Genomic DNA, 26,777 nt, shown 5'->3' with positions numbered 1-26,777 from the left:
CACAGGGGAACGGGTCCAAAGGGGTGGGGCCCAATATCGCTGCAGGTCGGCCAGTCGCCGCACGACATTAGTCATCCCTGGAGACGGCCCGCCGGTAGCTCGAGTTGACATCACTCGAAATTTTGCTTAGCAGTGTGTGCGCCTGGCCGAGTTCCACCCACAAACAGTCACGTCGACAACCTCTCCAGACCTCGCCAGACCTACACCATGGCCCCCTTCGCCTCGCCGATGAGCTGCTCCCATTCGCTGTCAGCTGCGAAGCTGTTTGTCCAGCTTGCGCCAAAGCGAGGCTCCGAGCCCGTCCTCGAATTCCTCCTGCCCCGAAGCCGCTCCGTCATCTCCACTAGGCCCTTCCATAATAGCTCCGTCCACGCCCGGAGAACACAGACCTCGACAGCCACTCACCATGGGCACTTCCGACGCTCTGTGGGGTGGGGGACATCGAGGGGGATGCTGCCCGCACACGCCATGCCTTCGCCGAGAATACAAAAGGCATTCGCCCCTACGACGACGAGGAGTTACACCCAAGCAGTGTATAACCCCCAGCAGGACGAGGATGGCAACGATATGACTTTGGAGATCACGCCCAGGGCAGCAAAGGTTCGTGCGATCAAGACATCTCCTCACTTGGATTCCGCCCTGCGACAAATCGCCGCACGCCCAGACCCTGACTAACCCCTCCCTCCCCGCCTGACAGCGCCTCACCGAGATAATGTCCAAGGACCAAAACCCACAGCTCGCCCTGCGCATCCAGGTCGAGTCGGGGGGCTGCCACGGCTTCCAGTACCTCATGTCACTCGTCACGCTGCCCGACGAGATCCCCGCCCAGCCCGCGGCGGCGGCCGAGGCGGCTGAGCACCCCGGCGAGGGCGCCAGCTCAGGCGAGGTGCGCGAGGACGACACCATCTTCACCTACACGCCTGAGCAGGGGCAGCAGGCCGACCTCAAGGGCGGCGCCAAGATCATACTGGACCAGCCGTCGCTGGACCTCCTCAAGGGGAGCAAGGTGGACTACACCATGGAGCTGATCGGGTCGCAGTTCAAGATTGTGGACAACCCGCTGGCCACGAGCAGCTGCGGGTGCGGGACGAGCTTTGATATCAAGGTTTAGACATACCTAGGTAGTGGGATGGATGCTCCTGCGGCAGGCACTACCATTTTATATCAAACAATTACATACGATACTCTCAGCACATTCACACACCAACGACGTCACGACCCAGAATTCAGAGGCAGTGAACCGCGGTATTATATTACTTGACCTTGCTACCACGCATGGTTCCCAACAGGAGGTGACAAGTCACAGGAAGGTACAGGGATGCTGTAGGATGGAATATTTGAGTCTTTTTCCGGAAAGCAAGCAGACTTTTTCTCATTTAACGCCGTGCATCCATGTCCGAGTACCGTTCCAATCCATAGAAAAACCCAAGCCCGAAAAAAACAACCACCGCGACCAAGTAGGTTATACTTAGTTCATCTGGCGGATGAGAGCGTTGATGTTCTCCTCACGGTTGCCCAGGTCACCACCCTCGATGAAGTGCTTGAACTTGCGGGGGCGGAAGCCACCGTTGGGGTTGGACAGCTTGAAGGGCCACAGGAAGTTGGCGGCCTGCTTGAAGTTGGGGCCGACGGTGTAGATCTCGTGGATCAGATCCTCGACACAGATGATGCCGTACTTGCCGAGGCTCTCCTCGATGATGGAGTTGTCGGTAAGGGCGACACGCTGCTTGTTGACCTTTCCGTATCCACGCTTGTAGATGAGCTCCTTGACGCTCTTCAGGTTGGGGTAACCGTAGGCGACCCAGGGCTCAATGACCTTGATCATCTCGGTGATGGCCTTGGTGACGCGGACGAAGACACCGTTGTTGATCTGCAGCAGACGGAGCAGCTGGAGGATCTTGCGGGGCTTGGGGGCAATCTTGTTGATACTGCGCGGCTCGTTAGTCACGGCCCACGGTGGGATACATCGGACAGCGGTGGAACTTACCCCTTGATACGGACGATGAAGATCAGCTTGGCCTCAGCAGGGACGTAGAAGTCGCCGCTCTGCTTGGCAACACGAGCCAGGCGGATCTTCTCGCGCTCCGCATCGCGGTACTCCTGAACGTACTTCTCAGCACGCTTGAAGATGACGCCACGCTTCTCCTTGTTGGCCTATAGAATCCAAGCAGTTAGCATCGCCTGCCAGACCAGAATTTTGTGACATGACCAAGAGTGTCCTGCGTCGATCAGACCCGAAAGACAGTATAATTCGCGGACATCATCGACCGTAGTCTAGTCGAAGCGTGGATATATGTTGTGCATCACTTCGATTCCTGTTTCCTCCGTATCAAGATGTGTCAAGACTAACCTTCTTCTTCTTCTCAATCTCGGCCGACCTCTCAGCGCGAGCCTTCTCCTGCGACTTGCGCTTCTTGAGAAGGGTCTCGGGGACCAGGATCTGGTCGTTGGTGGGGACGGAACTATTGGCCGAGGTTCAGATTAGTACGTAGTCCGGCATACTTCTGTGTGAAGTATGAGGGAGAGCGCCGGTGGAGAACTGTTGCGAGTGCGACATTCTCTGCGTGGCTAACTCGCTTGCAATTTTTGATCGGTGAGCCCGGGGGTCAGATGCTGAGTGCAAGTGCACAGAGCAGTAGACGACGGGTGCAACCTCATCCGACAACACCTCGATTTGGATCGAGAATTAATGCTCGCGGTTTCGCAGTCTTCTGCAGGCAGCTTGTGGCGCTACCAGAGAGGGGTTGCTACTATGTGGCAATGGATTTAAGAGAGAAGGCCTTTGCAGGCTTTCAACTCCAACACCCTGCGAGACATCTCTCAATCCACAAGCTGTGTCTCAAGCCTGTGGGAAAGAGGGAGAAGCGCAGGAAGGATCGAGCTGGCTGCAGCAATTGCTTAAACCTGGTGTCGCGGGGGACACGCAGGGCAAAAGCTTTCCCAGCAGGAGAGGACGACGACAATCCGCAATAGATGCTCCGGGTACCAGGCGGTGGGAGGGGAGAAGTGGCTAAGCTGGCATCATCGTGCAGAAGATGCCGGCCTCGTCGAAGGATTCAAACATACGTCGCAGGCATCTTGAAGGTCGGTGTTGTCGACTGTCCTTTGGAAGATGGGTTGTCGAAGGAGTGTCGGTTGGGCGGTGCAAAGTTTCGTCCCAGCGGCGGCAGCTCGAGAAAAGGAAAAGGGCGTGCTCGTTCTGCGATGGGGAGATTTTTGAAAACTCCGCAGCACTGAAATTTGTGGACTGGGCTTTGATTGGCTGGGATGCCACAAGAAGTGGGTCTACCCTCTCACCGCCCGGCGGGCCACAGCCTTGAATTTTGCAACCTAGCCGGCTCTGCAAAGCTCATTGGCATTTCGCGGCGGTCTCCTTCTTGACTTGATTGATTCCTCGTCCTCAACACGCCTTAACTGTCAACGACCCAGTCCGCCAACAATCAATCTCAACATGCCTCCCAAGGGAAAGACCGTGCGCCCTGCGCAGGAGAACATCTCTCTCGGACCTCAGGTCCGTGAGGGTAAGCCATTCCCAGTCCCTCCCGCTCGAGTCCAGCGGTCGCAGCGTCCCGCGCGAGCGAAATCATGAACTGACAAGCCCCTCCATTCTCACAGGTGAGCTCGTCTTCGGCGTTGCCCGTATCTTCGCCTCCTTCAACGACACCTTCGTCCACGTCACCGATCTCAGGTTCGTCAGCCCTTGAAGGAAAAGGAAAAAAAATGGCGCCGATTTTCTCTCCACGGAGCAGGACATGCATGTCCGCCGTTGGGGGGATACACACAATCTTTTGAGGGCAGCCAGATGGTTCAAACAGCGGCTAACATTCTGGGTGATTCCAGTGGCCGCGAGACTATCTGCCGTGTCACCGGTGGTATGAAGGTCAAGGCCGACCGTGACGAGTCCTCCCCCTACGCCGCCATGTTGGCTGCTCAGGACGTCGCCACCCGCTGCAAGGAGCTCGGCATCACCGCCCTGCACATCAAGATCCGTGCTACCGGAGGTATGTTTTGAGGGTTCTTCCCAAGACTCATCCAGAGGACCAGCTCACTGACGCCGACATCAACAGGTAACGCCACCAAGACCCCCGGCCCCGGTGCCCAGTCTGCCCTCCGCGCCCTGGCCCGTTCCGGCATGAAGATCGGCCGTATCGAGGACGTCACCCCCACTCCCTCCGACTCTACCCGCAGAAAGGGTGGTCGCCGTGGTCGTCGTCTCTGAGCGCCCGGCACCTTCTTCTCTCTCCTGGATGGACTGGCTCGGAAAATTCAGGGATTGGGTGGTTACTGCGTATGGGTTACACTGTGGCGTTGACAGTTACGAGGAGAACGGCTTGCGCCTGGTCTCCATTATCTACAGCCTCTCTAACATAGCGAGGTTTGTCACATGATGCTTATGGCACAGCTACACCAATGAAGAACAAGTCAAAGCACTTGAACCCATTTCAAGTCCTCTCCGAACCGTAATCCGATGACTGAATCACGTGACTAAAGAAAAGACAATGCCTGGTCTAGCCCTCAGTAGAGCATGTGGCTGCAGTGGCTCGAAGGCCATTAAGTGGTATTGCTTTGGCCTTGCAGGTTCTGAGATGTAGAGACAGGACATGGCCGTTCAAAAGGGCAGGATTGGATTCAAAGTTTCTCAAAATAGGTATCAAGCAGTCTAATCCCACTGGGTTTTGTTCAACACCTCTCCCTGGGCCAAATTATCTTCCAATATCCATCCCCTCAACGCCTCGCTTCGAACAATCATCATTGAAGGGGGAAGGAGAAGAATCTAATCCATATTCAACATCCCCCACCCTCACTTGTATTCCGGCCGTAGAGTCCAGATGCCTCGCATTGTGCTGCCGGCCTGCTCCATCCTGGCCACGGCATTCAGCGCCGCCTTGAACGCCTCCGTTGCCTTCTTCGTGTGACAGTATGGGTTGAAGTGGTCCACCAGCACTTTGGATGGGCACTTGCCCCCATGGCGCCGGATGAAGGTCGGGATCATCTCCTTGAACTCCTTCACGCCGTACCGCCCATTAGTCGGCGGCGTAGCCGAGCGAGAGCTGCCGGCGCTGCTACCACCTCCGCCTCCGCCTCCGAGGCCCTGGCGGTCGCGGATACCAGCCAGAACGCCAGCAGAGCTGGGCCCTCCTCGCCCGCGGTTGACATTCGGCAGGCGAGGCGCACCGGCCTGGCCATGCTCGCCGGTCCAGGTGACGGTTCCAATCGGCACATTACGGGCTTGCTCACGGGACCGACGGAGGTGATCAGCTGCCTCGGCGGCAACGCGATTTGCCTCGCGCTCGAGGATGGTGCGATCGGCCTTCACTGCTTTCTTGCCGTTCACGATCTGATCATGCTCCAGAGCCTCGTGAACCCCACGCGCGAAGATCCCGGCCATTATGCGGTCTTCGTCGCCAGGGCCGCTGTCTTCGCCCTCCTTGAACTCTTCGACTCCGGCCACGCCCTCAATCTCACGCAGCTTGTCGTCCTCGCCTTCTTCGTCACCCGTCGTTGCCGCATTCGCCGCCATCCTAGCATGCTGGTCCTCGAGGTCATAATTCGCGTTTCCAGGTGTTATCTTGGGCTTAGGCGTAATAGTGGCCGCGACTTCACTGCCTTGGAAGAGCCTGCTCGTCTCTGTAGCACCACCATGATCTGTGTCTAGGGTGAAGAGATCATGCATGTCACTAAGGTTCAGCGTTGTGCGCTGCTTCGGGTCCTTAAGAACCTTGTTCGCCAGGAACTGCTTGAAGATCTGCCGGTGATAGATCTTTTCCTCGATAGTGCCAGCCGTCATGAGACGGAAGATGGTAACCTCTTTCTTCTGCCCCAGCCGCCACGCTCGTTCCCGGGCCTGCACGTCGGTGGAAGGGTTCCAGTCCGGATCGTAGATGATGACTCTGCTGGCACCTGTAAGATTGACCCCGAGACCGCCGACCTTGGTTGTCAAGAGGAACAGGTGGATGTTGGGGTCGTTGTTGAATTTGTCGACAAGCTTCTGTCGCTCCTTCACCGGAGTCTTACCATCCATGCGAAGAAAGTTGATGTCATTCTGCCGCCTGACAAACGCCTCCAATATGTCAAGCATCTGGACGCCCTGGCTGAACAGCAAGATCTTGTGACCAAAGCGTTTCCACAAGTGCACAAGCTTTTTGACGACTTGCATTTTTCCAGATTGGCGTGCAGAACCCCACTTGTAATCCGTCCTGTTCTTCCGCTGTGGGAAGAGCAAGTCTGGATGGTTACATATCTTCCTCAGCTGATCAATGCCGAAAAGTGACTTGCGCGTGTGGTTGAGGATGGCATTCATCTCGTCAGACCTCAAGAACTGCTCATATGCGTCACGTTGGACGGCGGTGAGCTTGCAGAACAAGACCTGCTCCTGCTTCTTGGGCAGATCTGCGGCCACGTCCTTCTTTGTGCGCTGCAGCAGGTAGGGGCTGATTGTGTCCTTCAGGGTCTCTGCGCACTTTTGAGCTGTCATCACTTGAAGATTAGTCGCGTTGGCATAGCCGCCTAGCTTGATGGGTATTTCGAATTGGTTCCGGAATGCAACCAAAGAGCCGAGGCGCATCGGGTTGATGAAGTCGAAGAGGGACCAAAGCTCAATCAGATTGTTCTGCATGGGGGTTCCCGAGAGGATGACTCGGTTGGGCGTCCGCAGCTCCTTGCAGCATATAGTGATGTAGGTATTCGGATTCCGAATCTTGTGCCCTTCGTCCAACACGGCATAGTCCCATTCTACAGGTATCAGCACATCGCCGTAAGTCTGGAGGCCAGCATATGTGGTGACGAGAACATGACCGTCTTTGACCACTCGGTCCACGATCTTCTTCGCGGCCTTGCTCGATTTCCTCGGCCGGGCGGCATCTTCCCACATGTCCTCGTCTTCGAAGCTCGCCTCCTTTCCAAGGTTGAGCATACCGCTTCCGGAAGAATGGAGAATGGACACCCGGAGGGCAGGCCACCATCGATGAAACTCGCTGACCCACTGCTGGAGCACAGTTGCTGGGGCTACGACAAGAACCGGCTTTGTGAGTTTCTTGCTGTAATGCAAGGCAGCGACAAAAGAAATCAGCTGGATGGTCTTCCCCAAGCCCATTTCATCACCAACGATACCACCGACCTTCTGGGCATAGAGTTCGGCCAGCCATTGCACACCGGTTTTTTGATAATCAAAAAGCGATGGGTAGATGTCGCCAGGTAGCTTTAGGCCGTTCTCGAGATAGTGGTCGGGCTGGTCGGGAGAGGGCTTGAACCATTCCTCGCCCCTATCACTGTCGGCTGGGAGCGCGTTGTTCTCTTGCTTGCGTCTCCTGGCTCGACTTCTACGCTCGACCCAGTCCGAGAGCCGCCTCTGATAAGCCGACTCATCACCGTCGTCGAATTTGCTAAAATCAACAGTTTTTTCATCTTTGTGAGAGCTCTTGGGCGTTTTCCTGGGGGCAGTGCGAGTGAGATCGGTCATATCGTACTCCTCAGATGCGATTTCGGATGCAGAACCCGGGGAGGCAGCCGAAGCACCGCTCGGTTCGAATTCATCAGACGAGGCAACATCTGCTGCGACCTTACGCTTCTTGCGAGGACGCAAAGAAAACGCATTCTCCACAGCGGCTGCAGTTGCATCCTCCCCCTCGTCCTCCTCGACGAAGCCTGGCAGCCGCAGATTGCGGTGAGAGCGCGGCTGGTCGGCCGCTTGTTCCATTTCAAGCTCCTCAGCAACGGCTTCATCTTCGGCGTCGATGATGGCATCAGCGAGTTCACCCTGGATACCCTCTGGCCTCGGGCCACCAATTTTGGCAAAGGGCGTGATCTTGCCAGTGCGAATCAGGTACTCCCTCTGGGTTTCGCCAGGCAACTTGCCTTTGGATTTAGCAGTCGTGGCATCATCCTCCTCACCGGCTCTTTTTCTTTCTTCGATTCGATCGTTGAAATCCGCAATGTCCTTGTCGACCAGCTCGATGTCGGCATCGATGCGCGCAATCTCTTGTTGAATCTTCTCTTTCAATGGAGTGTTTCCCCAAGCCCTCCGCAACTTCTGTTGTTGGTCCTGCTTCTTAGTCAAGAGTTTAGACTTGGTAGCTTCGGCCCTGGCAATGCGGTTCTTGTCCTTGGCGTCCTCGGCCTCGTTCAGCGCAAGGCTGGCTTGATGCGAAATATCGCGCTCGAGATCTTCTTGGTCGCGGACGTTTGCGCTGAGGCTTTTCAAGGCCGACGCTTCGTCAAGGTCATCGGGCGCATCAGCGGGTGTGCCATCTCGGTCAGACTGGGCGGTGGCGGCTTGCTCGTCAGCAAAAGCCACCGACTTTTCTCTGTCATTCGTGGGGGAAGTTGGTGAGTCGGCCACAGGTGGGCTTGCGGCATGATCGCCCTCCTGCGAAGCCATGACAGACGCAGCCTGCTGGCTCAGTTCATGAAGGAGAATGTGGTGAGCAGGACCCGACCGGAGTGGAGGGTTCGGGTCCAAGATGGAGTCGCTTATGACGGGAGAGGCAACCAAGACCGAAACGGTGAAGGTTGTGAGGAAGGAGTAATGCAAAGGGGACAGTGGCGAGTCCAAAGAGAAGTTGTAACCTGCGAGGAGATCAAGAGGAGCGCTCCCAGTGATTCAGTCCGAAGGACTAGGCAGCGATGGCGAGACCGAGCCTGTTATTAGTTTTCTCGTTTCGCCGCTTGTGACGGGAGTAGGCGGCGGCATGACTAAAAGCCCAAAATATCGGCCAACACTCGGTAATGACGTACTTGAACGGTCGCGTCCTTGCCGCGTGCCACACGTGCACTCATTAACAAGTGACAGTGATTCAGGTACTTATTCCTCACATTTCGATGCTCTCTGGGAACTTTTTCTACAACAATGGCAGATAGTGCTTTCAGTTGCCAGACCGCTCTGTTATCCACACTTACATACTTGAGTACCTCAGTAGATAGATCTCTGCTGTAGTTCAGATGCCACCTAAGAACCGGCCCTGTTCCCAGCCTTGACCCAGATAGCAACGATAATACCGGCAGATATGTTCCAGCACACGCTCCTCAGTGGCGCCAGCTTCTTGTTATCCTGGAGCCACACATAGATGGTGTTGAAGCCCACACGTGAGGCCAGATAAGCCAGGCTCAGGTAGTTGAGCGTTGTCGCCGGGACGCCCGTCACTGCAGCGGCGACAATCCCGGCCGAGTACATACCCAGGGTCTCGAAGCCGTTGGCCGTTGCTGCTTCGGCTCGCTGGATGCGTAAGGCGGCCTAGCGGGACTGGGTGAGCCAACCGGGCTGTGCCACTTACACGCCGAGTCTAGGATAGCTTACTCTCTTGTCGAAGGTAGTATCATTCTTGCAGTTCTCTGCAGCAGTGCGAGGTTGTGCGATATCATAGTTCTTCCCAGATGCGACCATGGCGTACGAGTGCGGCGCCAACACTAACATGAACGCTGCGGGCACCTAGAACATTTGTCGTCAGGACCACATGAAGGTGACGGACGCCTGGAGGGTCAGGGCCAAACTCACAGAGTAGTAGGCCAGGTGCGGCTTGGTGAGGTCAAATAAGAACGCCATCTTGGAGGTGATGGGTGAGTATGTCTCTGAACTGGATTATCTGGACTGATCGCGACTTCAGGATACCATGCGGACGGAGAAGGTGAATATCGAGTCCACTTTCGAATCAGAATCAGATACTTTGCTGTCAGTGAGGGGGCCGGACCTGGGGTTTACGGGCTTACTCATTGTTTCACGCCTTTCGGGTCCTCTTGTCTCAAACTACAGGTGCTCTCCAAGTCCAAGGGTGAACCGCACCCCGGGGGGGTGTCTGCACGTCTGACCCGACATCAGGGTTTCGTTACCCTGAGTACCTAGGTATCTACATACGTCTTTTGCAGGCCGCAAACCCACCACTGACCTCATTCTGTGGATGTCAGGCCTCAGTCAGCAAACCTCCAAGCTTCAGGTAACAGACGGCCGTAACAGAAGAGTTTCGGTCCTGCCTTTTTCGCAAGGTATTGGGCTGTCCCCACTGGCTGTCGGAATCTCAAAATCAGACCAACAACCACCCGAAAATGGCAGCCGCTCAGCCACCCAAGAGCTACTTGGACATCATCAACGAGACCGACAGGTGATTCCTCCATGACTGTCCACGATATCTGCAATGATCAGTCACGCTAATTCCTCGCAGTTTCCCACACGTGGACATCCTTCAACTGCCACATCTTGCAGATTTCCATACGGACTACTATGCATTTCTGCTGCCTGATGATGCCAGGCCGCACGGCTTCATCCCAGCAAGTGTCGTTGCTCAGATGCCCTGGACCGCTGACTTTGTCCTGAGTACTACCGGAGAGCTCCCCCGAACAGTGCAGCTGCTTGACACGTCCAAAGGAACGGACACAGCGGCGGCCTGCAACGCCTCACTCGCCCAGCTCATCGACACCGCTCAAGCTCAAGGTCTCTTCCCCAAGACGCTCGGCCGGAAGCCCAAGGGTGAGGACTTCAGAATAATGGGTGCTATGAACTACCAGGGCAAGAACGGTCTGATCCAGATGCAGCGTTCTGCTGCGCCCCTTTTCGGAATCGCCAATCGCGGCTCGCACATGACCATGTTTGTCAGGTCAAAGGAGGCCGGGGAGATCAAGATCTGGGTTCCTCGTCGGAGCCGTCATCTGGCCACATACCCAGGGAAGCTTGACAACACGGTTGCGGGAGGCACGAGGGCCGAAGAGTCACCGCTAGAGTGCATTGTCCACGAGAGTGATGAAGAGGCGTCCCTGCCGGCAGACTTCGTTAGCAAGCATGTCAAGGCCGTCGGTTTAGTGACTTACGTGACGCAGACCGGAAGTGGTGGCGGACAGGACCAGCAGGCTGCGGTTGGCGGCTATGACACAGGACTCTGCGTTTCTGATGTCATCTATGTATATGATCTCGAGGTGCCAGCAGACCAGGTGGATACAATGGTTCCGAAACCTAGAGACGATGAGGTTGAACAGTTCTACCTGTGGGATATTGAGACCGTCAAGCAGGCAATGTTCAACGGAGAGTTCAAGGCCAACACGGCAATGGTGATGGTGGATTTCTTCGTGAGGCACGGCATCATCACGGACGACAATGAGGCGGATTATTTGGAGATAGTGACCAGGCTCCGCCGCCCGCTGCCTGTTCCCCTCTCAGCGCCGTCAGAGGCTTAAACCACAGACCGGGAAACAGAAAGATCAGTTTCACCAAGGCTATCACATGAAATTGGGTAGCAGTCCCGTCCTGCCGGGACATTGACCAAGAAGACAGGGACCCCCACCTCCGGCACGCCAAGAATGGCGATTTAAGCACGACAACTGACACCATCCCCTATCCGCAAACCGGAGGACCTACTGGCCAACCACGAAAGTGACCAAACTGCATGTTTGCCGCACAATCGGTACATTTTATACAACGTATTGCGGCACAAGCCGCTGCAGGGCCCGTGTAATATTATCCAATGGTGGCGGGCGAGGTGAACCCTTAAGCTACGAGCTGGCACCTACAGTGATCACTCATTATTAATAGTATGGGGGCACCAATCGGGGGGCTCAGTGGCACCTGGATCCCTTAAGTAGAGAATGCTGTCCAGGCCGTCGAATGATTCAACAGACAACTTCATGAGCCTCATCAACTTTATTCAAAACTTCAACATCCTGCGTACCCGTCCATCCTGAGAAAAGATGGTGTCGGAGGCGCGAAAGCCGTGGTGGTGGATACAATGGTTCGCGGATGAGGACACGCCTCAGGAGAGGAAGCTGATCGTCAAGCTCGATCTTCTCATCGTGCCCTACGCATTTCTCGCATACTGGACGAAGTATATCGACCAAGCGAACCTGAGTGAGTGAATAGATGATCTCAGACTACCAGAGGAGGGCATGTTGCTGACACATACAAAACGACTCGAAGACAACGCATATGTCTCTGGGATGAAAGACGAGCTCGGCTTCGCGGGCAACGAGCTGGTCCAGTTACAGACCATGTACACGGTCGGCGCGGTCGTGGGCCAGATACCCTTCATGTTCTTGTTTACCTTGTTCCCTATGAACTGGATCATACCCTTTCTCGATGTCTGCTGGGGCATTTTCACATTACTACAGTACCGCGCAAATAGCTTCGCTGAGATTGCGGCATATCGCTTTCTCGTCGGCTGGTTCGAGGTAAGTGTCCTACACAGGAGACCCTTCTATGGGAGACCCTCCTCCGAGACGATGGATAACCTCCTATGGTATTACCTCCTACGTTACAACCTCCTATCTACGGCACACCATCCACATATGCAGACACTAATATAGATTTAAGGCCGCTTTCTTTCCTGCAATGCACTATATCTTCGGCGCGTGGTACAGAGGTGACGAGATCGCTCGAAGAGGCGGCGTGTTTTACGTTGGACTCACGCTTGGGACGCTGACAGCCGGGCTGATCCAAGCTGGCGCCTCTTCATCTTTACACGGTATCAATGGCCTCTCAGGGTGGTAAGTAGCTTCCAGATACAATTGTTACCCTTTAGTCACTTCCTTAGTTCTTTAATGGCTGACTCCTAACGATGGGAAAGGCGCTGGATGTACATTATTTGCGCAATTATTACTATCCCTATAGGGTATGTACCTATCACTTTTTATTTGCCAACCCTTGCGGTATATCTTGGTCGACATCCGAGTATGAAAGGTTACTATGGGCAGGACAAATCCCTCCAGTGCTTACACTGTGAGTTGAAACTGACTCTGCTACCTTCAGGATTCTGGGATATTTTATCCTGCCTGGGACGCCTGACAAGCCTAATAAGTTATTCCTGAAACAGTCGGATATCGATCTGGCAGCACAGAGGCTCAAAAGAGCCGGGCACGCAACCACGGGCAAATTTCAGTGGCGCGCGATAAAACAGCTCGCTACGAAATGGCAGTTCTGGGCCCTTGTCTGGCTTGATATATTCTTCTGGAATGGCAGTATCAATACATCAACCGGCGGTTTCCTACTCTGGATTAAGAGTCTGAACCGCTATTCGACCCCGAAGGTCAACGAGCTCGGCACCATCTCGCCCGCGTTGGGAATATTCTACACTCTTCTAATATGCTTCGCGTCCGACCTATTCCTCGGTCCAGCGTGGGCCATTACCGTGGCCCATATTTGGAACATCATCGGGCTGATCATCCTGGTTGTCTGGAAGGTTCCGGAGCCGGCACTATGGTTTGCGTTCGCCACCACCTACTCTGCCGTGGCGATGTCGAGCGTTTTGTATGGCTGGGTCAACCACCAGCTACGAGGTTCTCCGGCCCAGCGCGCCTTTACGCTCGTGCTCATCAATGCCGTTTCTCAGTCAACTACGGCTTGGACGCCACTTCTGGTTTTCCCAACTGTCGAAGCACCCCGGTTCGCGAAGGGATACTCGTTCGTTCTAGCGAATGCCGTCTGCCTTATCGCGCTGGCGCATGTCATACGTGTTCTCCTTGAGCGAAAAGAGCAAGCTCAACCCCTATCAATGGAGCAAGAATACTGTTACTAACCTACGCACTGCAGATCGAGCACACGCCCTGGTGAGACCGAGGCCGAGACTTCCGATACCGAAGGGGTGGTCGCCAGTACGGATGGGGCGAAGGCCGATGCCGTCTAATTGCTGGTAATCAGGCCGGGAATTGGCAGGAAGGCCACCTCCACACATGAATCTGATCTCATATTGACTATGTGGAAACACTAGCAAGAGTGTACCGCGCTCAACAATTGTGGGATGCTGAGGCTGGAGCAATTGGCATCCATCCTGAAATATGCCTTATAGGTTCTTGGAATCATTTTTTTATTAAAAAAAACTGGGTCTTTGAGCGTTTACCACTGTGTCAAGGGACCTTGCGCCTTCGGGATGTATACGGATTAAGAACGAAACCACCCACCCACACAGACACACACATGCCTTACAGCAATGTCGAGGCAAAATTTGAGAGTCATAATGGGTTCAGCCTGCACGTAAATTCATTGATAAGGAGGCATATTTGGTCCTCGCCAAATCCTTCGAACGGAGCAGCGTGATGGTGTTGCTGATCCGGAATCACACCATCGGGTTGCAGATGGCGTGTGAGCTGACTGCCGAAATTCGGAGACAGCATCACAACATATGCAATGATCATCCCACGGAGCCCGATGGTGCAATCCGATGATTAGAACTCCTTCAAGACGGGCGCGGGGTACGGCGCCCCATAGGGGCGAAATATATATCATATTGTTTCAATCATTTACAGAGGCTGTCATGACGCCATTTCATGGAGCGGACAAAGAGTGCGTCTATCAGAAACATCATTGATCGAATCGTGAGACGCCCAATCCCAAATTATGGCAGACGGCACGGCGCAGCTAGACGGCCAACATGATCTCGGCAACGGCAGAAAGCACATTCTGCTTAATGCCTTTGACATGTCAACAATAGGACATCTGTCGCCCGGGCAGTGGAAGGTAGGTGGGACACTGTTCGTAGGCACTGAAGCCGTGCCCCAAGCGTATTCACGGCTAACCAGGAAGCAGAACCCCAAGGACAAGTCAGCAACAAAAAGAGACCTGAACTATTGGATAGATCTCGCGAAGCTACTGGAAAGGGGCGGGATTAATGCATTATTCTTGGCTGACACATATGGCGGATATGACACGTACGAGGGCTCATTGGACAATTGCATTAGACGAGCTGCCCAATGGCCTATGACCGATCCGACTATTGTGAGTGAACCGCGTCTAGTATCAATAAATATAGTCTAAGTTGCTAACCGCTCAATCTCAGCCCATATCGGCGATGGCATCAGTGACCAGAAATTTGGCATTCGGGATAACAGCATCCACATCATTTGAGCCACCTTTCCTTTTGGCCAAGAGGTTCTCCACACTGGATCATTTCACTCGCGGACGGCTAGGCTGGAATATTGTCACCGGTTGGAAGAAGACCGCCTTCAAGGCAATTGGGTTGGATAGCCCGTAAGTATCACGGTTTCGCCTGCCACGGATCCCCTTGATTCATTTTTTGAAGCTTTAGAATGCAACACCTTGAGGTCCTTAGCAGTACTAACGTCGTTATTTAAGAATCGACCATGATGAAAGGTATCGTCAGGCAGACGAGTACCTCCGAGTCCTCTACAAGTAGGTCAAGTTTCGCAAGCACTTGGTGGGAGGAAACTACAGATCAGGCCACAATAAGCTTACAAGAAGTCGACGGGAAGATTATGGGAAGGCTCATGGGCAGACAACGCAATCGACCCGGACCCAGAGAACGACAGCTATGCAGACCCGGACCGCATCCGCACGATCCACCATCACGGACAGTACTACAACCTGGACACTCGACACATCGTAGACCCGTCTCCGCAGCGCACACCGTTCCTTTTCCAGGCGGGGACATCTCCAGCGGGCTCAGAGTTCGCCGCAACGCACGCCGAGGCCATCTTTGTGTCGTCGCACTCGCCGGCGGTGCTGCGGCCCAAGGTGCAGAAGATCCGGGAGCTGGCGGCGGAGAAGGGCCGCGACCCGCGGTCCATCAAGTTCTTCGCGACTTTCACGCCCATCATCGGAAAGACGGACGAGGAGGCACAGGAGAAGTATGAGGAGCTCAAGAAGTACGCCTCGGTCATCGGCGGCCTCGTGCTCTTCAGCGGCTGGACCGGTATCGACATCTCCAAAATCCCGCTGGATCAGGAGATCACGGCTGCAGACTCGTTGGAGGCCCACAAGGTGCGCAGCATCCTGGACAGCTTCACGACGACGAGCAAGGAGGTGCCGCGGTGGACGCCGCGCGTGGTGGCAGAGCGAGCGTGCATCGGTGGTCTGGGGCCAGTCTCGGTCGGGAGCCCGCAGACGGTGGCGAACGAACTCGAGAGCTGGGTGCGCGAGGCGGACGTGGATGGATTCAACCTAGGATATGTGACGACGCCCGGCACGTTCGAAGAGGTGGTTGACCTGCTGGTGCCGGAGCTGAGGAGGCGCGGCCTCTACCCGGAGCCGCTTGAGGAGCAGCTCACAGCCCGCGAGAAGATCTACGGCAAGGGCCAGACGGGGTTGCGAGATGACCATACGGGCAGCAGATACAAGTATGATGTCTACCAGGAGGAGCCGGCTTTTGTGAAGGAGCAGGACAGAGAAGAGCTCTCCTCGGAGCCGCAGGCGAAATAAGGCCGCGTAGTCCGAGACGTGGTCAGGCCTCCGGCGCAGACACACTATTGCAATGGCATACGCAACCTGAAGAAAACTCAAATGGGCACCTTTACCACCAAGAACCTGTATCATTGGTCCCCTCGTCTGGAATGACTGCAGCTAGATCCTTCGGTGCTGCAGGGGATCATCAGCCGCGCAAGGCCACAACGCACCAATGGCGTGCAGCGCACAGCCTCAGCTGGCTTCGAGAAAACATTTTCCACTTACATGTCTACGTAATCCATGTCGTGTCTTCCTCGAGGGCTTACTTTGCCAAGTTTGCTTGGGCCAGCCATGGATGTACAAATGCGAATAACTATTTTGTCCTTATGGGGCAATGATTGTGGTTCCGGCTTGTTAGTGGTACTTAGAGAATATAAATTGTCTAGTCTATAAACACTACTGTATTAGGCTTATCCTGAGCGCTCCCAAATTGTGTTCCAGTTGGCGGCCTTTTGGTCACCACGCAACTCTCCAGAAACTTTTTCACGATGGTGCTGAGGTGGCATGATCGAGCTATCAAGTTCACAACTCAGAGGCGACGATGGCCTACCTAGTGCCGACAAGAGCACCATCTCAAGCTCGAACCAAACCTTGGAAGCGATTACACAACAACTGGAGAAGGAAACGAGCAACACTGACGACCCATCGAAACATGCACTCAATTCGGAACCGTCTGTTCAAACCAACCAGTCTCTCGATGAAAGGGCGGACGAGGCAGACCAGTCAAAGCACAGTAAACATCTCGATGAGTTGATCTGCTGCAATGACGAAGCATCGAGGAATACATCTGGTTCAGGACAATCACTGCCAACTCAGTCACTACCTGCGTACGAGGAGCTAGAACAGCCGGTCCAGGACGGAAACATCAACGAAAGGCCGGGCAAAAATGAAAGTCAACTATTGGATGCTGAGCTGTCAGAAGAGGCCGGAGCCTTGGAAACCACTGAAACTCAAGAGACCACAATCAATTCGCCCCTCATTCATGATTTGGATTACAGCTATCGGCCGTTGTCAACTCCAGACTCCACCCGTGTTCTCGTTCTCTTTCCGGCTGAGAGAACAAAAGACGACCTACGATGTCATATGGATGAGATCAGGCTCCCTGATGCCGAGAATAAGGGCCAAGGCTTCACGGCCCTCTCATACGTGTGGGGTTCAGACGAAGCTTTCCACGCGATCTGGTTCGGAAACCATCTTCTCCGGATTAGGCCGAATCTGGACTCAGCGCTTCGAAACCTTCGCCGTCGAGACCGATCAATCCGCCTATGGGTGGACGCTGTGTGCATTGACCAGAGTGACCTTATTGAACGGAATCACCAGGTCCAGCAGATGCGAGACATCTTCTCAGCCGCCTCAGAAACAGTCATTTACCTTGGGCCTCAAGATGGTGGCAACACCGGCTACTCGGCCTGGAACTTTCTGGAGCGACATAGCTTGTGGGCCCTAGACGAGAACAGAAATGTTGACCGAAACGTGGCTGCGCGCTTGGAAAAACATTTGATCCACTTCAGAGGAGAACTCAAAGATGTCGAGCTCGACGTACTGTCAAGATCATGGTTCCGAAGACTGTGGGTGTTCCAGGAGGCAGTTGTTTCAAGGTCACTGTCTCTTCAATGTGGCAACCGACGAATTTCCTGGGACGACTTTTCCAAAATACTCCTCCCCTTGCCCCGAACTCATGACCGTTATGGCTTCAGTCTCCAGGACAACCACAAGCTTGACATTGTTCGAGATATCGATATTTCTCGCAGGGATTATCTACGACAACGTGGCCTGGATCACTACTTACCGTCCTGGCAACTGCACAAGACCTGGAGTCCCTCACAGGGGGGCATGAGCATCCTTTCCATGCTCTCCAGGGCACGTTATCTAGAGGCTTCAGACCCGCGAGACAAGATTTACGGCCTGGTGGGCATCTCTACCGGTATCAATGCAGCACATCCGAGATTTGCAATTGACTATCGACTGAGCGTACGTAAGGTATACGTCAATTTCGCGCGGAACCACATTGAGGATACGAAATCATACGACATATTCTCATACGCGGATTCTGCTACCGAATCTCTTGTGAATTCCGACTCATCCAAACGGTCGTCCATGCTGCCATCTTGGGTACCAAATTGGCACTACCAGAACTACATATCGTATGGAAGCAACAGGACCATTCTAGAGACACTTCCAACGGAGACGCCAACGGAAAAGAAAGCCCGCCAGAACCGAGTGGCCGATGGTTACTACCCTGTTTCCATGGGTCGGGATGCGAAAACAATGGTCGTGCCGGGCCGGATCATCGGGCGTATCGAGCGCTACACCCTGCCTCTCCGCCTGCTTGGCATGACGGAGGTCCATTTTCAAGACGCGAGGAACAGCATCAGAGACAAGAGCCGGCGATTCAGTTCCATTATGAATATTTGGAAGAACAATTTATACTTTGATACGGTTGCCCTGGGACCACAGGAAATGGAGGTGCCACTCAAGAGCCCAGCAGGCGGGGAGATACCAGCGATCGTCAGCCCCCCACGCGCAAGAGCTTTTGCCTCCCACATCCAGGAGGCCAGGATGAGGGATTCAAACTCGGTGGAACACCACCTATACGCGAGAGCCCGGCAGACTGCAGGCTGGTCTGACGGGACCAACAAGGCCGCATATGTTGTTACCGACAAGGAGTCCATAGTCGACGGCAAGAGACTCGCCATCTGCGCGATGGAGACAGAAGGCGTGCGCCAGCTAGCTCTCGTGCCGTCAATGGCGCATGAGATGGACTTTGTCATCCAGATCAGCGGATGCCGCGTGCCCTTCGTCGTCAAGGCTACCCCGGGTGTTGCTTGGCCAGGGGAGACACATGCAGTTGATCCTGCCCGGTATGCGGACCGTTTCAAGCAGATGACGACTTGCCAAATAGTGGGTGAGTGTCTACTCAACGACTTCAAAGAGCTTCCTGAGGACAAAATGAACACCGTGTTTATCATCGTGTAGGCTGCACAGTGGTCCTGGCGGCTGTCGTGAGGGGGAGGAGGACATGATGCCAGGCATTATGGACCGAGCCTTGGAAGAATAACATTGAATTTCCAAGGCCACCTAAAAGGACAGAGCAGATCAAGCGATTCTAGATCACGCTCTGCATGTACGTGACCAGGGACGATGGATCAACTTTAGAAAACCTTGGGCACATCCCAAGGTCCATCACATACAGTATCTAACCAAACCAGCTATATTTGAAAAACAAATAAATAAACGGAAGTGGAGATTTTGTGAAACAGCTCCCACAGCTTACCTACCTCTGGTCTGTTGCATCATTGATCCTGCGGGAATGAGAAAGCCTTGGACCAAAGACGTCATCCATCTAGAGTCGTTTCATAGTTCACACCACATATATTCTTTTCGCTTTCAGATTTCCGAGCCAGTATGGAGATGCGACACATATAATATTTACAGGTATGTGTATGCTGCAAATCCACGACCTAAAAGTTGTAATGTACATACAAGAACTGAAGCTGAGCCAACAACCCCCAAAATCTCATATTCCGACGCCCTCACTACCAACCCCTCCATAAACTGCCTAGCCCTTTCGTCATCTGTCATCTAGTTCTGAACAGACTTGTTGCGTCTCTTGCAGGTCTTCGGCTTCGCCGCGGCCTCGGCGGCAGCCGACGGCTGAACCTGGGCCTGAGCCTCGACACTCGATGCAGCGGCGCCGGCCGCCGGGGTCTCGGCCGCTTTCACAGAGGCGGTAGCAGCAGCTGCAGAGGACTGGGTAGCACTTCCGGCGGTCTTGGCTGCGGCGGCGGCGGTCGAGGACTGCGCGACGGCCTGCGGTGCAGATGAGCTGGCCGCGGCGGATCCGGAGCCGCTGACGCTGACGCTGCTGCTGTCAAAGGTGGAGCCGATTGGGCCGAACTTGATGTTGCTGTAGACCACGGACGATGAGCCGGACTTGGATTCGACGTCGGAGGGCACGCCGCTGTCGGTGCTGCAGGTACCACGGGCCGCGCCGGGGCCGGTCTTGGTCGTGGGGTAGGCGGCTCCGTCGAGCCAGAGCATGTTGGCGTAGTACTAGATGGAGGAGGAGGACTGTCAGTTTGTTCCACTGTGACGAACGACGCAGCCAGGATACTCACGTCGTCCCAGAGAGACATGACCAGGACCATGGGCTTGGACAGCACGTCGCTCATGCCGGACCAGCCACCTCGCGCGGCAAAGACATCGTCGTCTCCGAAAGCGGCCTTCTGCGAGGAGCAGAACTCGGGCGTGATGCTGTCGTACCCGGCGTTGCCCTCGATGTTGCTCTCGCTGTTGGCGATGACCTTTCCGTCCTGCACGTAGAAGCGCTTGATGGCGCTGAGCGAGCCGCCTTCCTCGACGAACTGCGTGACGACGGTCATCTTGGACCCCGTGTCGACGACGCCGCCGGGCCCGTAGAAGGACTCGTTGCCCTGCCGGTACGAGTTGAAGTCGCACCCGTCCGGGTCGCAGTCGCCGGCGTAGCGGGTCGAGCTGTACGTGCCGCCGCAGTCGTCGCCCTTGCAGCTGTGGTACGAGGGCGTCTTGCAGGTGTGCGGCGTGAAGGCCGTCGAGACCGAGTTGGCCTCCCAGACGTCCATCTCGGCGCAGCAGGAGCCTGCAGAAGTCGGGGGTTAGCTCCAGGACAGCAGAAAGACCAAAGGGGGAGAGGCAAAACGTACCCTTGCCGCCGACGCCCGAGTTCGCGCTGTTCTTCAGAGGCGTCCAGCCGTCGACGTTGGCCGTCCCCTCGATGAACTTGAGGTCCCGCGGGCACTGGGCGTCGCAGTACCCCGTTCCGTACGCGGCGCCCGCGTTGGAGTAGGTGCTGGCACCGCCGTCGAGGTCCATGGACACAAAGTAGAGGGCACCGTTGAGGCCGCAACTGCAAGAGAGAGAGAGAGAGAGAGGTCAGTCTTGTCGGATATATTCCACATCGTCCCAGGTGAGACACTCACGGGAGGTTCGAAACATCCACGTCAAAGGTGAACTCGTTGCCCAGCAGGGTAAAGCCCTGGTACGAGCTGTCGTCCTCCAGCAGGTAGAGCCTGCTGCCGACGTTGGACCCGGTGACAAAGTCTATGCTCAGGCTGGACCCGGAAGCGGCCACGCCGTAGGTGCCCTGGTAGTCGGCACCGTCGACGCAGCACTTGTCGGTGCAGGTGGCGTCGTCGGGACACAGGCTGGAATCCCAAGTGTTGCCCGTGTAGCAGTTGGTGCTGCTGCTCTTGTCGTGGGTCCACCGCCAGTTGGCATCTACGGTGAGGCTTCCGGCGACGTCGGTACAGGTCCCGTCGGCGGCGCACTTCTGCCAGGTCAGGGGCGGGTGGGTCTCGGTCTTGAGGTCACAGGAGGCCTGGGCCTTGACGATGGTGGCCAGGGCGAGGATGCCGGTGGCCTTGAGAACCTTTTTGTTTTCCGCCATTGTTCAGGATATTGAGGACCGTAAGAGCAAAGCTGGTGAAGGAGAGTGGGATGAGTGCTGGGAGCTGCTTGCAGCTGTAAAGAATGACTGAGATCTTGGGAGATCTCAAAAGGGAATGAATAACGAGTGTGCCAGACACGCTTGCTGAGGTGGTTCGATACAGAATGCAAGATTTCAGATCAGAATTGTCCTTTGGTGTAAGACATGGCGACATATATACACCGGCGGCCTACATAGCCACTGCACCTCAGACCCCAACACGCAGCCCGACTTATTAGAATCCTTACGGGATGAATCGGCGGGATGGTGTCCATGTGGCTTCATGAAGCTCCCCTAGGAGCTCTCGGAGAATATGGTCGAGTGACAGTCAGCAGTTGCACGGCCCATTCATGGCGCCGCGTGGAAATTCAGGGATAGGAATACCCTCAGGATCAGACTTGCACCGGCACCAAAACAGACTGGATGCACTCGGGATATATGCTGCAGTGTGCCGTACTCATTTCCCATGCTCGCAGTCGATGGGCCTGAGTTCAGATATGGAAAAGCGGCAGTCCACGCACAGCCTAGCCAGTCCGGAGATGGCTTCACTGACTGCTCTCTCACAACAGGGGCATCAGCCCACCTTTGCATGACGGAACAAACACCAGCCGCATCCGGAAGCAGGCCCATTGCGCTCAGGTGACAGATGCTGGTGAGAAGCTGAGGAGATTTATAAAAGGATCGCTCGCCCCGTCACTCTTGTAAGCGCCGTGGTGCAGTGTTGAAAGATTGCTCGACTGTCTTCATAATGGCGTGGTTGCGCGGTGACGATGGATCTGGATCTGGATCTGCTGCAGCACCACGGCTACAGCCCACCACAAGACAACTTACTCGACTGCGTGGATCAATACTATGCAAGTGAGCTCTGCGACGAGACCGCTTCTTTGGAGGTCCAGCATTTTCTGCACCCCCGGGACGATGCTTGGTCCTACCAGTACGCACACATCCCATTCACCCGATGCATCTCAGCATTGACCGCTAGAGAGTTCAATGGGAATGCAAGTTCAGAAGACGTGGATGGGGCAAACAAACTCTAATCGACATGGCCAGGGACCCTGGGGACATCAGGCTTTGGTTGGCGCAGGTACCATGACTTGTCTTTGTGAGGACCGAGGCCTTGGTAGTAGGACTGTGCGGGCGTACGAGCGTACAAGCGTACCAGCCCACTGGCATTGAGTTACAGTGTGTGTGATGGCTGGGCGGTGTATGTATGTTTCTGTATGTTACTTTTTAGGGCTGAGTGAGGCTGCATGCAGCAGGCCGCTGAGGTGAGCGCGCAGAGAGCAGAAACCGCGGACCGCAGGCAGATTGCGACCTCAAGCCTTGGCAAGATTTGACGGAGATGCCCAGGTCGGCCAAATCAGTCCACGAGTGCAGACAAGAAGTCGTGCCGGGCCGCAGGATGCAGGATGCACGACAGCAGCGAGGGCGGGGATTGAAGCTGTCACAATGGTTCGATGGAGGAGCCCCTTTGGGGCCCTTTGTCGATTCAAATGCCGCGGTTCGGACCCTGACAAGCCTGAGATGGAGGTAAGGAAGTCGAAAGTGGATGACCTTTGTCTGACAATGACCGAGGATCAGGCAGAGTACACGGTACTTGTGTCTTCCACCACATTGGGTGCGGAGTTGGAGGTCTCAGCTACCCGCTAGCTCGGGGCTTGGCCCGTTTCCTTTCCGGAGCGGAGAGCTTGAGTGCTGTGGGCAAGCGACGGGCCAATAGAGCACCCCGGATTACTGTGTCAGTTGGGTGTCTTGGTCGGCTTCGGAGATGGTGGGGTCTTTTGCCTTTGCAAGTCAGGCCAGGTACGAATACGCTTTGGATCTAGATCAGATCCCGAATTACCGGCCGAGGGAAGCCTTTTTTTTTTTTGTGTGTGTAATGTTGTCCTTGTGAGAGGGAGACTTCCGGTGCTGCACTGCACATCCATTGGCTATGTGTTTCATCAATTGTCAGGCATTTCGCAGTGGAATTGCCATCCCATTGCATGCAATTGCTGGGTGGTCGGTCGGAAGTCGGGGGGATGGAGAGAGACAAAAAAAAGGACCACCAAGGAGGCCAGCCATGGATTGATTGTACAGGAGAGGACAGATGAAAAGGAAGAGCAGAGACAGACGGCATATACATAATAATATCTAGTCATCTAACTCTGAAATGCCATGCCTTTTCGGTGTCTAGGCCAAGCAGGTGGGCCCCCAGGCTATTTCTGAGCCCGGACGGCGCGGACGGTCTGACCTCAGCCCTCCCGCCAAACTTTTTGCTCCCGAGTACAATAGTCCACGTATTCGCTTCCCCCCCTCGGTTTCCTCCTACAACCTCAACCCCCAGACCAACTCATCCTCAACCTCAGCCTCGCACCTAGAACCACACCCACCCGCCCCAATTGACGCCGCCACCACCACCACCATGGACGCTGTACTCCGGCAGTCCAAGGCCATGTGCCCCTTCATGAAGAAGGCCTCGCCCGCCACCCTGCGTGCCCTCTCCACCTCGACCCGGCCGGCCGCCAAGGCCACCTCGTCGCCGTGTGGAGGCACCATGTCCCGTCTGCAGGGCATGGCCTACCGCTGCCCCGTCATGGGCAAGGCCCTCGCCGTCCAGTCCGTGGCCACCCGCTCCGTCTCGACCCACCACGCCCGTGGTTCTTCGGCCCATGCCCACGCCCACGCCCACGGCTCCCGGTCCTCCAAGCGCTGCCTGCACAGCAGCCGTTCCAACGAGGCCCGCGCCATCGAGACCCCCGTCATCCCCGGCCGTGAGAAGGGTGAGTCTGCCCTGCCCTGCCCTGCCCTGCCCTACCTTTCATGACTCCATGGCCATTCTCGCTGACCTCAGGCCCCCCAGCTCATGTCCCTCATGCTGCTCCCCGTCACCCTGCCGCCCCCGCCGTCTACCCCATCAATGCCGACGCAAAGTTCAACTACGAGGCCTACTACAATGCCGAGCTCGACAAGAAGCACAAGGACAAGTCGTACCGCTACTTCAACAACATCAACCGCCTGGCCAAGGAGTTCCCCCGCGCCCACATGGCCAACAAGGACGAAAAGGTCACCGTCTGGTGCGCCAACGACTACCTGGGCATGGGCCGCAACCCCAACGTCCTGCGCAGGATGCACGAGACCCTCGACGAGTACGGCGCCGGCGCCGGTGGTACCAGGAACATCTCGGGCCACAACAAGCACGCCGTCGACCTCGAGGGCTCCATTGCCAAGCTGCACTCCAAGGAGGCTGCTCTCGTCTTCAGCTCCTGCTACGTCGCCAACGATGCCACCCTGGCAACCCTGGGGAGCAAGATGCCCGACTGCGTTATCCTCTCCGACAGCCTGAACCACGCCTCCATGATCCAGGGAATCCGCCATTCCGGCACCAAGAAGATCGTCTTCAAGCACAACGACGTTGAGGATCTCGAGGCCAAGCTGGCCGCCCTGCCCCTGCACGTCCCCAAGATCATCGCCTTCGAGTCCGTATACAGCATGTGTGGCTCAATTGGCCCCATCGAGAAGATTTGCGACCTTGCTGACAAGTACGGCGCCATTACCTTTCTGGATGAAGTCCATGCCGTCGGCATGTATGGCCCGCACGGCGCCGGTGTGGCCGAGCATCTCGACTTTGAGGCCCACAAGCAGGGCAGGCCACAGGGCACCATCCAGGACCGCGTCGACATCATCACTGGCACCCTCGGCAAGGCTTACGGCTGCGTCGGCGGCTACATTGCCGGAACCTCCAAGCTTGTCGACATGATCCGCTCGCTTGCCCCTGGCTTCATCTTCACCACCTCCCTCCCGCCAGCCACCATGGCCGGCGCCCAGGCCGCCATCGAGTACCAGATGGACTACCACGGCGACCGCAAGCTGCAGCAGCTGCACACCCGTGCTGTCAAGGCTGCTTTCGAGGAGCGCGACATCCCCGTGATCCCCAACCCCAGCCACATCGTCCCTATCCTGGTCGGCAACGCCGAGGTCGCAAAGAAGGCTTCCGACCTGCTGCTGCAGAAGCACCAGATCTACGTCCAGAGCATCAACTACCCCACCGTGCCCGTCGGCCAGGAGCGCCTCCGCATCACCCCCACCCCCGGCCACACCAAGGAGCTGCGCGACCACCTCGTCAACGCCGTCGACGCCATCTGGACCGAGCTCGGCATCAAGCGCACCAGCGAGTGGGCTGCCGAGGGCGGCTTCATCGGCGTCGGCGAGACTGACGCCGCCGCCGTCGAGCCCCTCTGGACCGACGCCCAGCTGGGCATCGAGGAGAATGTTAGGGAGATCCAGGCCCAGAACGGCGGCGAGCTGGGCAACGGCAGGGTCCTGGAGGCGCTGCTCGAGCGTGAGGCCCAGTCCGTCAGGACCGTGAGCCCCGTCGCCTAAATTCGTGTGTGTGTGTGTGTGTGTCTGTGCACGTGTGTGTCTTCTGTGTGTACTGTGCGCAAAAGACTACAGCTCTGTTGCCAACCAATCACGAAGAGGGGAGCTCATCAGGCCGGAATCACGTTCTCTCGAGCGGGCGACAGCGACCGAGTAGTCCAGGGGGAGGGACCGATCTGTGTTCAATTCTTTACCATTCTGCCACTATGAAGCATCTGACTTCGAAACCTAGTCTCAACCCGTCCTCGCCAGCTCACAACCCAGCCAGCGCACATGCCTGAATGGATTGTGCTGCTGGGGTCTGTCCTGGATATATATATATACATTCGTGGTGGGCGGGTGTGCACCTCAACATTACAAATACAATATTTGGCATCGCCTTCTGAGCGATATAACTGCCACAAAACCTTTGGACTTATCTTGAACATATTGATCGTGAACACTGTAGCTTTGCTTTCGCATGCTAGCCCAGGAAGTGTGGAAATGTACATCCCGCAAGTTGAACCCTGACACAGCAATCGCCTGAGTGCTGTTGCTAAACAAGCAAGACTGGATTTGGCATCCAACGCCGGCTGATTTTAGAATCTGAGGAAACATGCCTCGGGGCTCCGCAAGCCAGCCGTTAAAGCTGGCCGGCAGAGACACTAACTAGTACCAAAACCTAGCGGCTTGTCAGCCTTTCAACGGTCTTCCCAAGACGCAGACATTTGTACATGTGTATATGAATTGTCACATTTCCACTTCGGGTGGCTTCTCCAGCGAGCTGAAGGAAAAGTGCTGTTAGCTGAAGGCAAGACTGACAGCAAC

General features: G+C 55.7%; 12 protein-coding genes across 12 annotated transcripts; 8 read left to right on the top strand and 4 right to left on the bottom strand.

The window, feature by feature from the left end:
- The first annotated feature begins 98 nt into the window (after positions 1-98).
- On the top strand, positions 99-1,249 carry KVR01_004770 (uncharacterized protein). Its single transcript, XM_044791864.1, has 2 exons — positions 99-600; positions 698-1,249. The coding sequence occupies exons 1-2, from the start codon at positions 208-210 to the stop codon at positions 1,109-1,111; spliced, it is 807 nt and encodes a 268-aa protein (XP_044646934.1). The 5' UTR covers positions 99-207; the 3' UTR covers positions 1,112-1,249.
- KVR01_004115 (uncharacterized protein) lies at positions 1,228-3,200 on the bottom strand. Its single transcript, XM_044782200.1, has 4 exons — positions 3,067-3,200; positions 2,351-2,462; positions 1,988-2,154; positions 1,228-1,928 (listed from the first exon to the last, which is right to left on the bottom strand). Exons 1-4 carry the CDS (start codon positions 3,075-3,077, stop codon positions 1,469-1,471), a joined length of 750 nt encoding a protein of 249 aa, XP_044646279.1. The 5' UTR covers positions 3,078-3,200; the 3' UTR covers positions 1,228-1,468.
- Positions 3,201-3,451: 251 nt separating this feature from the next.
- Positions 3,452-4,219, top strand: KVR01_004379 (uncharacterized protein; the record flags this gene model as incomplete). The annotated part of the gene is made up of 4 exons (XM_044786444.1): positions 3,452-3,521; positions 3,616-3,688; positions 3,841-4,001; positions 4,068-4,219. 4 exons carry the CDS (start codon positions 3,452-3,454, stop codon positions 4,217-4,219), a joined length of 456 nt encoding a protein of 151 aa, XP_044646543.1.
- Positions 4,220-4,801: 582 nt separating this feature from the next.
- KVR01_004287 (uncharacterized protein) lies at positions 4,802-8,377 on the bottom strand (the record flags this gene model as incomplete). The annotated part of the gene is made up of 1 exon (XM_044781601.1): positions 4,802-8,377. The coding sequence occupies one exon, from the start codon at positions 8,375-8,377 to the stop codon at positions 4,802-4,804; it is 3,576 nt and encodes a 1,191-aa protein (XP_044646451.1).
- A 308-nt stretch (positions 8,378-8,685) lies between these two features.
- KVR01_004376 (uncharacterized protein) lies at positions 8,686-9,702 on the bottom strand. Its single transcript, XM_044795010.1, has 3 exons — positions 9,491-9,702; positions 9,293-9,424; positions 8,686-9,229 (listed from the first exon to the last, which is right to left on the bottom strand). The coding sequence occupies exons 1-3, from the start codon at positions 9,536-9,538 to the stop codon at positions 8,945-8,947; spliced, it is 465 nt and encodes a 154-aa protein (XP_044646540.1). The 5' UTR covers positions 9,539-9,702; the 3' UTR covers positions 8,686-8,944.
- An 11-nt stretch (positions 9,703-9,713) lies between these two features.
- Positions 9,714-11,469, top strand: KVR01_004808 (uncharacterized protein). The gene is made up of 3 exons (XM_044787459.1): positions 9,714-9,835; positions 9,898-10,091; positions 10,152-11,469. Exons 2-3 carry the CDS (start codon positions 10,036-10,038, stop codon positions 11,155-11,157), a joined length of 1,062 nt encoding a protein of 353 aa, XP_044646972.1. The 5' UTR covers positions 9,714-9,835; positions 9,898-10,035; the 3' UTR covers positions 11,158-11,469.
- Positions 11,470-11,667: 198 nt separating this feature from the next.
- Positions 11,668-13,595, top strand: KVR01_004618 (uncharacterized protein; the record flags this gene model as incomplete). Its single annotated transcript, XM_044791435.1, has 6 exons — positions 11,668-11,824; positions 11,894-12,144; positions 12,287-12,459; positions 12,540-12,584; positions 12,722-13,444; positions 13,502-13,595. 6 exons carry the CDS (start codon positions 11,668-11,670, stop codon positions 13,593-13,595), a joined length of 1,443 nt encoding a protein of 480 aa, XP_044646782.1.
- A 558-nt stretch (positions 13,596-14,153) lies between these two features.
- Positions 14,154-16,123, top strand: KVR01_004642 (uncharacterized protein; the record flags this gene model as incomplete). The annotated part of the gene is made up of 5 exons (XM_044785041.1): positions 14,154-14,425; positions 14,495-14,683; positions 14,745-14,935; positions 15,041-15,097; positions 15,178-16,123. Exons 1-5 carry the CDS (start codon positions 14,306-14,308, stop codon positions 16,121-16,123), a joined length of 1,503 nt encoding a protein of 500 aa, XP_044646806.1. The 5' UTR covers positions 14,154-14,305.
- Positions 16,124-16,534: 411 nt separating this feature from the next.
- Positions 16,535-19,415, top strand: KVR01_004754 (uncharacterized protein). The gene has a single exon (XM_044787935.1). The coding sequence runs from the start codon at positions 16,652-16,654 to the stop codon at positions 19,121-19,123; it is 2,472 nt and encodes an 823-aa protein (XP_044646918.1). The 5' UTR covers positions 16,535-16,651; the 3' UTR covers positions 19,124-19,415.
- Positions 19,416-19,570: 155 nt separating this feature from the next.
- KVR01_004208 (uncharacterized protein) lies at positions 19,571-22,132 on the bottom strand. The gene is made up of 4 exons (XM_044782618.1): positions 21,106-22,132; positions 20,830-21,032; positions 20,266-20,765; positions 19,571-20,200 (listed from the first exon to the last, which is right to left on the bottom strand). Exons 1-4 carry the CDS (start codon positions 21,570-21,572, stop codon positions 19,730-19,732), a joined length of 1,641 nt encoding a protein of 546 aa, XP_044646372.1. The 5' UTR covers positions 21,573-22,132; the 3' UTR covers positions 19,571-19,729.
- A 180-nt stretch (positions 22,133-22,312) lies between these two features.
- Positions 22,313-23,756, top strand: KVR01_004700 (uncharacterized protein). Its single transcript, XM_044794212.1, has 2 exons — positions 22,313-22,609; positions 22,662-23,756. Exons 1-2 carry the CDS (start codon positions 22,382-22,384, stop codon positions 22,785-22,787), a joined length of 354 nt encoding a protein of 117 aa, XP_044646864.1. The 5' UTR covers positions 22,313-22,381; the 3' UTR covers positions 22,788-23,756.
- Positions 23,757-23,884: 128 nt separating this feature from the next.
- Positions 23,885-26,731, top strand: KVR01_004523 (uncharacterized protein). Its single transcript, XM_044781854.1, has 2 exons — positions 23,885-24,373; positions 24,454-26,731. Exons 1-2 carry the CDS (start codon positions 24,016-24,018, stop codon positions 25,971-25,973), a joined length of 1,878 nt encoding a protein of 625 aa, XP_044646687.1. The 5' UTR covers positions 23,885-24,015; the 3' UTR covers positions 25,974-26,731.
- The last annotated feature ends 46 nt before the right edge of the window (positions 26,732-26,777 follow it).

Source organism: Diaporthe batatas (genome assembly GCF_019321695.1).
Source record: "Diaporthe batatas strain CRI 302-4 chromosome Unknown Contig00004, whole genome shotgun sequence".
NCBI lineage: Eukaryota > Fungi > Ascomycota > Sordariomycetes > Diaporthales > Diaporthaceae > Diaporthe > Diaporthe batatas.
Note: the sequence above shows the minus strand (reverse complement) of the source record. Positions and strands in the feature narration are given on the sequence as shown.